Source organism: Loxodonta africana, chromosome 1, assembly GCF_030014295.1.
Source record: "Loxodonta africana isolate mLoxAfr1 chromosome 1, mLoxAfr1.hap2, whole genome shotgun sequence".
Classification (NCBI taxonomy): domain Eukaryota; kingdom Metazoa; phylum Chordata; class Mammalia; order Proboscidea; family Elephantidae; genus Loxodonta; species Loxodonta africana.
In genome coordinates this window covers 99350331-99363187 of record NC_087342.1, presented here as the reverse complement: position 1 = coordinate 99363187, position 12857 = coordinate 99350331, and the positions used below count along the sequence as shown (strand labels likewise).

At 42.4% G+C, this 12857-nt stretch overlaps 1 protein-coding gene across 2 annotated transcripts in view; it reads right to left on the bottom strand.

The window, feature by feature from the left end:
• RNF8 (ring finger protein 8) overlaps positions 1-12857 on the bottom strand; it is a 52991-nt gene that overhangs the window by 14548 nt on the left and 25586 nt on the right. Inside the window, exons 3-7 of one of the 2 annotated variants that reach the window (XM_064285407.1) lie at positions 10155-10895; positions 7868-7930; positions 5272-5361; positions 3298-3405; positions 434-638 (exon numbers count right to left, since the gene is read on the bottom strand). In XM_064285407.1, the coding sequence (XP_064141477.1) occupies positions 434-638; positions 3298-3405; positions 5272-5361; positions 7868-7930; positions 10155-10895 (1207 nt within the window). Of the gene's footprint in view, positions 1-433; positions 639-3297; positions 3406-5239; positions 5362-7867; positions 7931-10154; positions 10896-12857 lie in introns of those variants that run through there. The other variant, XR_002785301.2, reaches the window with a different exon arrangement.

Sequence of the window (12857 nt, the reverse complement as noted above, 5' to 3'; positions counted from 1 at the left end):
GTAGAGACTGGAGTGATGCGGCTACAAGCCAAGGTCTGCCAATAGCCACCAAAAGCTAGGAAGGATTCTCTTCTAGAGCCTTTAGAGGAGTATGACCCTGCCAACACCTTGATTTCGGAGTTCTAGTTTCCAGAACTGGGACAGAATAAATTTTTGTTGTTTTAAGTCGCTTAGTTTGTGGAACTTGGTTATGAAACGCTAGGAAACTAATGTAACTACCTTGCAGTGTAATACTGGGTAAGTTGCTTTATCTCCCTGGGCCTCAGTTTTCTTGAATGGTAATATCACCCACCACCTTTCTGACCACCTGATAAGACTGTGGGAATTAAGCAATATAATTATAGGTAAAAGTACGATGAAAAGTATACATCTCTTAAAGTCTAAAAGTAAATAAGTCCTTTGCTGAGGAGTTGGTATCCTCACAGCTACTCACCTTTTCGTTCCCTAATGAGGACAATTCGTCGATCTCTCACTTCCGAGCTCAGATTATCTACCATCTTACTAATGCAATTGTCTAGAACCAGGGAGTGAGTTTTCGATGTGATGTCCTTCCGACAAATGGGGCACTCGATCTTCCGCTTCATCCATTCACTGATACAGTACGAGCAGAAACTGTGGGCACAGTTCAAGGTGACAGCCTACAATGAGAATGTGAACACACACATCAGAACTGTCACACTTACTTTCCTGGGATGGTTGTCATCTCAAAGCTAGGATAGGAGCTAATTTCCAAGGCCCAAGAGAAAGTTAAATACAATCACACCTGGAGGGCTTACAAACGGCATTAGAATCATCTTTGGGGTTTGGAAATTTAAGCTTTCTATTAGAAGGTTTGTTTCCTCCTTTCTCAGAGTTAAGGTCATGCACGGGTTCAGGCAACAGGGAGGCTGATTTGTCCATTTTATTCCATCAACTCAGACTATATTACCAATGCAAACCAGCCACCTTGTAAACTAATGTCACCAGACACAAGGAGGATGAGTAAGTGTGACAATGTTGTGGTACAAATACCACAATTCTCTTATGAGAAACAAATTTATGCCCTGCTAATAATGGTGAATTAGAACCTCGAAGGGGAATATATACTGACTACTCAGTATACAGAACTGTGGGAGGCATTGTAATTGAAGAAACTAACTAAACAAATGTAAAAGGCTGGCGGAAGAGTAACTAAACAATGTGAAAAACCTAAAGGGTTCACTGACAGTGCCTGAATCCATAAGTAAATATGCCTAAGGAGAGGAAATGCAAAAGGAAGCCTGGACTCCAGGGGTCCTCTGCACAATCCCTCTGGTTAGATTTCTCCCAGAGTCCTTTCACTCAAGAAGAGAATATAAACCATTCGCGTCATTACTCATGTTTATGTACATCTCCTACAATACAACTTTCTCTGAGGCTCAAACATCCTCATTCCTGCTTTTAGGGTAACCGTGGAAAATAACACAGAAATTAAGAATTTTTCAAATGCCAAGTTGAGCTCAGAAAGCTAGAAAACTAGGAGACATGTTATTTACAAAATGAGATCAACTCTCATAAACATGACTAAAATCCTGCCTGATTAAAATGAAACATCTCTCCAACACTGACTTTTAAGAACAGACTGACTAGTCGTGAGGTTCACCTTTCAGCCAAAGATTAGACAGGCCCATAAAACAAACAATAATACACGTAGCTCAGTCATGTATGAGGCTAAATGAGCACAGCAGCCCAGGGGCAAGGACGAGAAGGCAGGAGGGCACAAGAAAGCTGGAGGAGTGGAAATGGGGAACCCAAGGTCGAGAAGGGGATAGTGTTGACATGTTATGGGGTTGGCAACCAATATCACAAAACAGTATGTATATTAATTGTTTAACGAGAAACTAATTTGCTCTGTAAACCTTCATCTAAAGTACAGTAAAAAAAAAAAAAAAAGGAGACTGGTACTATAGGTCAGGCAGTATGCTGCAAACAAAACACAGGTCAAGTTGTTTACCCCTTCTGTATATGTGCAGACCCCCCCGCCCCCCCCAAGGCTGGCTAACCCATTCCAACCCCCTTTTCCGTGTCTCTCCCTACAGAGTCCATAGCCCTGTCAGACAACAGAATTTCTCTAAAGTAGGGAAGTAGGTCTGCCCAAGGGGGATTTTTCAGGAGGCTTTTACACCTAGCCTCTCTAAAGACCTTCTGAGAGAAGGAAGCAGTGTACGTGTGTTTCCCTTTTTAAAGGAGCCTGAAATGCAGTCATTTAACAACCTGAGTTTTAATACTTGTGGTCCAAGATGAACTGGTCACAAATGGCACAGTTTTATGAAAAACAGTCAGTGCAAAAACATGACCGGATAACAAACAGTAACTTAGGCAGAGTTTTTTTTTTTATTGTGCTTTAGGTGAAATTTTACAGCTCAAGTTAATTTCTCATACAAAAATTTATACACATATTGTTATGTGACCCTAGTTCTAATCCCTATGATGTGACAGCACATTCCCCTTTCTACCCCACGTTTCCTGTGCCCATTCAACCAGCTCCTGTCCCCTTCTGCCTTCTCATCTTGCCTCCAGACAGGAGCCACCCATTTAGTCTCGTGTTTTACCTACTTGAACTAAGATGCACACTCTTCATGAGTATTATTTTATGATTTATGGTTCAATCTAATCTTTGTCTGAGGAGTTGCCTTCGGGAATGGTTTTAGTTCTGGGTTAACAGAGCATCTGGGGGCCATGTCTTTGGGGTTCCTCTAGTCTCAGTCAGAGCATAAGTCTGGTCTTTTAACGTGAATGTGAGCTCAGCACCATGTTTTTTCTCCTGCTCCGTTAGGGTGGTTGAGATGTTTCACTTTCACAAGGAGCCTTACAATCCCTGAAATTATGTTCAACTTGGCCCCGAAATCCCAAAGTGACCATACATCAATCACATTTACTGCCTTGTTTAAAAAGCTATACTAAACACCTGGTCTCAGCACAGTGCCCGTTCAGAGTAAAGAAAAGAGTCGCTTTACCGAGCAGCTTTATTCTGATACTGCAAAAATCTAATGCCATGTGGTCCTATTTTTTCCCCCAACAAAGAGATGAAGGCTTTATTGCAGCTAAATATATTAATTATACCAAATAAATGTTCAAGAACAAATAAAATAGAAGACTACAAAAACAAACGAGAAGTTGTTATCTCTAGGGGTCATTCTGATATCCCAGAGCTACAAAAAGGTTCTGGAAGAAAAATCTCTTCAGAATTTTTTCCTATTACAGATGCAGCAGGTGCAACCCAGGCTCCATTCAGAGTCGGGAGGGTGAGAAGGGGCGAGCTACTGTGTTCATAATTACCTCGATGAAGTATTCGGAGCAAATAATACACTGGAGCTCATTCTCTAGCACGTCATTCATGTGGTTAAGAACTTCCTCTTTCTGTGCTTGCACCTTTTCCTTCTCTTCCTGCAAAGACACACAACCCCACCTGTCATTCAGGAGAGCCAAGAGAATGCAAAACAGGACAGGGAGCAGGGTTAATTGTCTGGAATACGATTCGGAAGGAGTCTAAATTAAAAATTCATTGTGGCACAGCAAGATGAGACTAAAACTCTTTCCCTAAGGATTACTGTTTTTCAGAACTGCTTTCTAATACAGGGAACTGGCTTCCTTTCTTTCCTTTCCCCTCTTTTTTCAGTATTTGCATCATAGCTTCTGTCTCCTTCCCCAAAATTAATGAAATGAGAGAAACTGGAGGTGGCATACTAACCCCACCAACACCCAAGACCAGAAGAAGACATTAAGTACCCTACAGCAAGCTGCAGTTCAGAGATAACATAAAATCATCCTAAACAACTAAGAACGCACTGGACAAGGAAGAAGACATAAAGGTCACTCCATAGAGGCAGAAAGCTTGAATTAGTTGTAAAGTCCCTAGTGTTCTTTACAGCTGTCTTTTCTGTAAAATAGGGATAATCCCCATATTCCCTGGAGACAGGAGGCTGGAGGCTAGAGAGATAGCCTCTCAAAGCACCTGCAGGCCCCAAGCTCTACTTCCCACTCCTGCAGAAATCTGCAGTGTAATTCCCCTGTGTTTTCCCCAAGGGGTCAGGCTGCTTGTGGACACCTGACATTTTAGGGAGAATTCTAGATGTGTTCTCTAGAAGAACAGTTCTCAGGTATTTAAGTTAGCATTTCATCTCCAAAACAGAAGGCCTCAGGAGCCATTTTGAGTGGGAGGGAGAGAAAAAACTATTTAGGGTACATTTGAATGGTTGATTTTTCATCTTCTATTTTTGAATCGAAGCAAAGACTGTTGGCTGCTTAGGGCAATGAACATGGTCTGGGCCCATTTCTAACTATAGCCGAGTTCCCTGGAAACTTATGAATCACTGGGTTAAAAAAGATGTGTTGGTCACTTGGAGGTTGGGGGAGAAGGTACTACGTGATTTGAACAGAGGGTAAAGATATGTGAAAAAAGATATGAGCCAACCGAAAAAGTCTCCTCCTCCTGTCTGTACTTGGCTCTAGGTCTATAGGGTGGTAAGGATGAGAGATGCAGTCAGACTCAGGTATGACTTCCAGGTCAGAGGTTACAAACTGGTGACCTGTGGACCGTATCCAGCCTGCACACTAGTTTGGCCCTCATGGTGTCAAAAAACAAAACAAAAACTGAACTTATTGCCAATATTTGAAAATTGAGATATTTTCAAATAAACATTTGGATTTCTATCGTCTCTGGAAAAAAGAAGATCTGACAGTGCTGGGCCTGCATTTCTGGATGGCAACAACTGGCTGCTGCAGAGAAAGGCTGCCTCTGTGTGAGGGGATGAGGGGGTAAGCACCGCTTTCTAATGTGTCAGTCTTCAAGTTCCCCACGGTGTTCTTACACCCAGGCCACTTCACTCAATCCTATTTACCAGTCTGGTTCTGGTGGACATTTGAATTTATAAGCCTAATTTAAGAATTCCATTGATTTGATGCGGGAAGGAACTATAAGAATGCATCAGAATGAATTATTTTTTATTTTGACTACACCACTTCTTAGCCTGTGCCAGTGAAAACACTGAAGGGGCAGCTACCACAGACAAAGGACTAGGCCCCAGGATGTGAGTGACCTATTCCCAGCATTTCACTTCTGAACGAGGGAAAAAGATGTTGTCTTATTAGGCAGAACATTCTAGAGGCCTGAATAACTTTACAGATTATTTCCCCTGGGGCAAGGAGCAGCCATAATCTCTTTCTTCATTCACCATAGCAACCCTTGCACTGCTAAAAATGCTGAGTTGCACGTACTAACCAAATTCTAAACCTCCATCTTCTTTCCAGTACCTTGGTCTGCTCCAGTTCTTTGTTCTTGGCTTGAATGATTGCTTCAAAGTTCCTCCTGCTGCGATTCAGCTCTTCCATCAGAGACCGATGCTGCAGAAACATAGCAGATCCATGCTCAGGTGATCTACACTGCACCTGTCCTTTTAGCCACACGCACACTTGCTCCCTCCCTCTATCCAGTGGCTTTGGCTCAAGGGATCAATGAATTGGCATTTTCAAAATAATGCCTTTGCTCCTTCAGGACATCTTACCTATCTGCTTTTCTTCATAAAGGAAACAGGGAGGAAGGGAGGCCATCGAATCCATTAGTCCTTCTAGGACAGCTCTTTCCAATCCAGGTAGCCATCCGGATCAACTGAAGAACTTTTATTGCTTTCCAGAGTCTGATTCTATAGGTTTGGCCTGGGGCCGAGGGATGTGTATTTTTTTTTAAGAAGCTGCCCAAGTGATTCTGCGAACCAGTTCTCAAGAACTATTAAATAACTGTGAGATTGACTAGCACTGGGAGTGGCTTTTAAGAAATAATCAGAGGAAAATGGGATTCAGAAAAGCTAGGTAATCATTTTCATTGAAATAAAAAAAGATCTTTAACCAATTTATTCTACAGCTCACATATACATGCTCATAAGGTAATGCTGCCTGAATCCTACCAGTGTCTTCTGGAAGCTGGCACACCCAAGACCTAACAGCTCATTCACCATGACTCACTGCCTACACTGAAAATCAAGAGGTGCCACTTCTAGGAAACACTTTATGAGCTCCCTCATGCTTAAGTATAGCTTACACTTTAAAATCTCACCTCAAATCCTTTTTTTAAAGAAAAGAAAAGAAAAAAAAAAAACACTGCCATGGAATTGATTTCAACTTAAAGCGACTCTAGAGGACAGAGTAGAACCGCCCCATAAGGTTTCCAAGGCTGTAATCCCCGTGGTACCAGATCGCCAGGTCTTTTCTCCCATGGAGCGTCTTGGTGGGCTGGTGGATTCCAATCACCAAAATCTTGGTTAGCAGACAAGCGCTGAACCACTGCGCCACCAGGGGTCCTTTTTTTTTTTTTAAAGGAGGTGGAGCAAAAGTAAGTATTTTGAAATGATATTAGTTTTAAGAGACAAATTTTAAAATGTGTGGTCTCAAAAAAAGCAGTTATGTCAGAAGACCTGGTTCCTCATCTGGACCACTAATTAGATCTACATGCCCTAACTTTCTCATCTATAAAATGGTAAGACAGGTGCCCTTCCTACCTCAGTGTCGATAAGAAAATAAAATAACAGGTATGAAAGCATTCAGGAAAGTTTTTTATGCTCTATTTAAATGCAAGATTTTATAATGGTCTGGTAAATAGAAGAAAATAGCTTCAGAGGACCAGCAGGGTGGACCAAAAGAGCAACCGCTGCTTCAGTTGAGAGAGTGACATTCCCCTCCTGTGTGTTGGAATAGAATCATGACCTTAAAATATCACATTATAGGCCACTGAATGTAGACTAGCCAAGTATTACATGCTAAATGATGGGTATGCTCTCTTGCCTGTCCAAGGAAAGGGTGAGGGATTGTGGGTACAGCCTACTCAATGATCCCTTAGAGATTTCCAAGTAGCAGAATCTTACTCTTTCCAATTTCAAAACAATGTCTGAATACTAATTTAATAATGTTTGAGAACTGTAAATAGGGCACACACCTACCCTCCCACCCTAGAAAATAAACAAGCTCAGAAAATAAAATTCAAAACAGATTAAATTTATTTTTACCTAATTCTTTCCCAAGGCTGTTTGTGTACCCTTCCAAGAAATCAAGGCAGGTACCCTCCCATGCTTATAATGATGTGTGACTGTGAGCACTGTAAGAGGGTGGAAGGTAGGCAGCAATAAAGGAACATGAAGATAAATTCCCCTGAGCAAATTCCAAGACTCTGCTCACTTTCTCAAGGAGATTTGAACCATCCCACTAACCTCCTGACTAAAATTGCTTCAAACCTCTAATCGTAATACATAAAGGATAGAAGACAAAAGCAAGTTTTAAAGATGCAAAAGAGCTTATGAAAAATAATCAAATGAAAGAAGTAGTAAAATTAAATGAAATAAATTACGGGCAATCTGTGAGCATTGCCCTTTCGATAAATTAATACGCTCTGCTAACTGTTAATCTGCACACTCTGAATCTGACCTCAAATGCTTAATTGTAACTTTCTCAGATCGTTTCTGGATGGCTACAGATCAGGAGCAGCGAGGTAATGGAGGCCCTGGCAGGCACTGGTGCCCAAGTCATAGCTCACATCTCCCCTGCGTTGCCCTCACCTTTGTGGAAGTGGAGCCACATTCCCAGAGAGCCTCCTAATTGTTACAGGCCTCATTCCGTCCTCACTAGAGCAATGTCTGCTCAGATGAAGATGTAAGTTTTCACGCTGTGGACTGGCATGTCTGTGAGGTTCTAAATCTCTGACCTGATGGTGTAAGCAGCTGCCATCTGCTCTGTTTACAGACTGGAGATGCCACAGAGATGTGGCCTAAGCAGCAGAGGCAGCCAGTGGCCATGAAATGCTTGGCTGCTCCCTACTCTGTAGCCCACTATTATCTTAGAACAGTGGCAAGAGATAAGTTACCTCCTGCAGAGCCTGGGCCAGCTGTTGCTTCAGGTCTTCTTCTCCTTGCTCTTTCTCCAAACCCTGCAAAACCAAAAACAAAATGGAAGGTTTCCCTGCAGGGAGGAGAGAAAAGGAACAAAATGCAGCAACGTGCAGAGCAGACCAGCTAGCATGACCATCTGGAAACAAGAGGGGGCAGGGAACAGGTGGAAAATCTCCTGTTTTACTTCAGGCTATTGGTAATAAGGGATTGGAGCAGAGCTACCTGCGCAAATACTGCATGCCTCAGGGTTGTCACCTTTAAGTCACCACTCGGGTTGTTCTGGGAAACCCTAGGCTAATAGTCCAAGTCTACTGGCTAATGCCATGACTCCAAAAGGATGTAAACTGAGAGCTTCTGAGCCACCAAATATCTAAACTTGTATATAATCCCCCAGGCTGGCACTCATGAGCTCCAGCATGTTTCTGCCCTCAATTCTAGCTACCCCATCTCTCATTCTGAGTCTCTCTACCACTTCTAGCCCATAAACTGCTCCTTCTCCCTCCTTTCCTGAACTTATGCTATAGTTCCCCATTTGCCCCTTCCAGAGTGCCTTCCACATCATCAGTAACCAACAACCAGCACTGTTCCACAAGAATGTCTGGGTCCTGCCCTTCCTACTTTACCTAATCATAACACATTTAATATGCCAACCTGAAATTCTTCTCCAACTGAGTATACTGACTTGAAACTGTTCTCTGATGTGCAGCACATACCTTGTCTCCTCAACTAGATAAATTCCTTGATGGCAAAAATGATTTATTAAGCATTCTTAGAATTACCAGAACTCCAAGCATTGTGCCAGGTAACATAGGTGCTCAAAACAAATCTGTGCGAAGAAGCAAGAGTTTAATGAGTTTCTGAGCAAGTACCAGTGGTAGAATAAATCCCTATGGCTTGGTGGGCAGACGGAAATGCATCGAATAAACAATGGACTAGATAGATACACTCCACTATAAACAATTTACACATGACCTCCTGAAGAAATTCTCTAAACCAGTCCTTTTTGCCTTTGTTTAGCATTTTGGTACAGGAGAAAATGTTGTAGCTATACCTTGAAGCACACCCAGAGCAGCCACAAATACTAATTAACAGTTAACAGTTGTTCCTAAACAAATTAGCCTTTAAAGAGAGTTCTGCTCTGGTGAAGGCATGATACACTAAATATGGAAAGATAAACCACCCTCTATTAATTTCAAGAACTAGTCCAGGCTGAATAAGGGAAACAAAAATGTACACACGAGCAACCCATGTCTACTTAGAAAGACCTATTTAATCCATGACCTTTGCTAATACTACCAGTGCAAGGGGATAACAGAGATTAGAACCAAATTTACAAATTGTTTAGAAATGAGCCAACACCACTTCCGGCTGTTCCTTACCCTGAGCAGTCCAAACGAAAAGATAAAAGCTTATTCACTGCAGTTGTGATCTGGCCCTTCTTAGATCGAAGCCAACAATGGGGAATTCTTGACACTCAGTATTACCTGAGCAACTAAAAAATGCATGGTTCCTGCCAAACAGGAACTGACATTTTGAGCAGAGACCAGGATCAGCTCTGCCTAGAAGCTCTGTGAGAGTTTGTCATTTAAGCAAATGGCTCAGCCGCTGGGACACATTTGGTCTTATGTTGACATAGCTAAGACAGTAAATAGTTTACCTTTCTTCCAAACACACTTATTGCTCAACCCAACAACTGAGTCATGGTGTGCTGGTTCCCTCCCTGCTGGCTGCTCAGGACACAAACAAAAACATCTCTGCTTTTCTAGCATTGCACCTCCTAGGCTAGATACACAGTTAACTAACCCTCCTAGTTAACAAGCAGCCAGGTACAAGGAAGAGAGAGTAACCAGCTGACCTGTACCTGCCATGGGGCTAAGTGATTTGGCTCTGACCACAGAGCCAAACTTATGAGGAGAAATACTGGTTCATATGGGGTATACTGTGATTTCATGGCATCCTGACCTTCATCCAACTTCTCCCTGAATTTACCTTGGTCCTGAGTTGCCTCATTTTTGTATTCTAAGATCAGTTATGTCCTGGCTGGCTCACTGGTCACCTTACCCTATCTTGGTACCCCAATTCTGGCTCCTGATCTTATCTGTGTGCTGAAACCATAACCTTTTACTCAACCCTCTTATCTCAAACTTTTCTGGTCCCATGCCATCTCCTGCCACTGGCCCAGAAGCAGAAACCTCTGGCCAGAAGCTCACGGAGGGCCTGCCCATCCCTGAAGGGCATTTGTCTCTTCCTCCTGGGTGGTACCTGGAGATGCTGTTCTTCTTCCTGGAAAGTCTTCTCTAGCTGCTCCACTCTCGCCTGCTGCTGGGCCTGTTCTGCACACAGCTGGGACTGTAAATCCTGTAGTTCCTGCTCCATTTTCACAATGTTTTCTGAGTTCTCCTTTTGGTTCTGCTTTTTCACATTCAGAACAGCTATCTGTTTTTCCTGCATCTGGGTCTTCAGCTTCAGAATTCTAGACATGGTTACCTTAAACAGCTCTAAGCTGCTCTGAGACGCAGGACAGTTTGAGGCTTTCTGCTTCTTATGATGAAGCTCTACAACTTTTGGCGGGGTGGGGTAAATATGAGCTTCTGTGGTCTTCTCACTGGGCTCAACAGAAGTCAACTTAGGATCCAAATATTCAGAGCGCTGACTGGCCACTTCACCCTTCCCACGTGACTTCACTGGCTGACCAGGTTCACAAAATACTTTACTTATTTTGGGTTTTGAATTTGAGGGGCCTTGAGCTCCAGGACCATCCAATTCATCCAAACTCAATTTCCTTTTCGTTCTCAAGCCCTTGTTTTTTTCCATTATCTGGCCACTCTTTGGGGCAAGACAGGGATATATTCTCTCCCAGTCTTCTTCGGTAACTTCATATTCGTACTCTGCATTCTCCTTATTTTCCAGAGGCACCCCAAGCTGAATGTGGTCTCCCTTATGAATGGAACAGACCTTTAAAGGTTCCAGACGTTCTCTGTTCAGCCAAACACCATTCAGACTCTAGGGAGAGGGAAAGACAGATGAAATAAGCTTCATGATTTTCCTCCCCTTAATCAAATTTCTCTCTTGCTGCTGCAAAACATTCTGCCTTTTCAGAAGGAAAACCCTTGAGAACAAATAGAAAAGAAAGGTTCATAAACCACCATCCTTAGAAACAACATTCTTTAAACAGTGCTTTGGATTTTTACCTATATTTCACATTCATGCCTCCACAGAGAACTGCCTTTCTAACAGGCAGGAATCACCTCATTACTGGTGGATGAATTACTCAAACAAATGCAATAGTGCTACAGCAGAGCTGAAACGGAATAGCTCCTATTGGCCCAAACTGAGGGCAATGGCTCAAGCCTGAAAAACTGCTATTAGTCAAGGAAGCACCATCTAATGATGAGGTTAATGAGGAAGGCTTGGCCAGAAAATCACTCAAGTACCATCCTTGGATGTGCCCCTGGAACGCACTGGTAAATGAGCAATGCGCTTCACAGTATATGTAAGCCAATAAAGACGGTACCAATACCTTGTACTGGGGTCAAACTATAGATGGGATCTGACCCAATTAATAGCTACAGGGCTCCATGGGCAATACAGCATAGTGGTTAAGCAGTTGTGCTCTGGAGTCAGACAGACTTGGGTTCACAGTCCAACTGTACCGCCTAGGGTTTGTTAGCTGCATGGTCTTAGGCAATGTACTTAACTTCTTTGTGCCTCAGTTAAATGTATAAAATAAGGATAGTACAGTACCTACCTCCGACTGTTCCTGAGGAATGAATGTGATAATGCATGTGAAACACTTAGCACAGGCAACATGGGTGCTTGATAAATGTTATTTTATGGTTTTAATTAAGTCATACTGTAAGGGTTAAGAATATGGATTCTGGAGTCAACTGCCTGGGTTTATAATCAGGTTCCATCACTTAATAGCTGTGTGACTTTGGATAAGTTTCTTAATCTCTCTATACCTGAGTTACCACATCTATAAAATGGAGGATAATAATAACAGTATCTCCCTAACGGTGTTTGTGTGGATTGAATGAGATAATATATGTAATGTACTTAGAACAGTAACTGGTATATGGTAATAAGCATTATATAAGTGTTCACTATTATTACTATGTTGTGGTTCAACTGGTTTATCAAGAGTTACTTCAACTCTATGCTCAGCATCTTGCAAGGTAAATATACTAACTGCAAAAACAGAAGATAAGGAAACTCAACTTTTAGCACCTGACTATGGCAAAGACAACAGGAAGGCACATATAAGCAAATTTAGGACTAGATGGCACTGTCTATAAATGCAAACAAATACCACGTGGAGCTGAATTAGCTAAGGAGACTTCATGGAGATGATAGGTCCTAACTGGATTTGAAACAAATTAGAAGATACTGGTAGGCATTTTAACCCATTTCAAGGACTTAACTTTGGAAGGTAGGCCAGAGTTGAAGCTCACATCTGAAATGGAGCTAAGACTTACATTTATGTTGAAAATTATAGCTACCTACTTTCTCAGATAGAAAAAATATTTGGTCAGCCCAAATATGAGGAACAGGGTGGCTTGAATCCAAGCCTCAGAGGATGAATCTGCTCTCAGCTCTGGTTTGGTATTAGCCCTTGTTTTATCTTATATTATTCGGTTTGGAGGGAAGGGAGAGAAAAAACCCACTAAAACCAAACCCACTGCCGCCGAGTCGATTCCGACTCATAGCGACCCTATAGGACAGAGTAGAACTGCCCCATAGAGTTTCCAAGAAGTGCCTGGCAGATTTGTACAGCCAACCTGTTGGTTAGCAGCCGTAGCACTTAACCACTATGCTACCAGGGTTTCCAAGGGAGAGAAAGACTGGAATATATACATATGGAAAGACTGGCCTTAAGCCATTGCCTTGGGCCTAACCTGGCTGATTTGTCCAACCTTCTCCTACCCTCCCTGCTCAGCCTGAGAAACTATAGGAAGTGATCAGTTC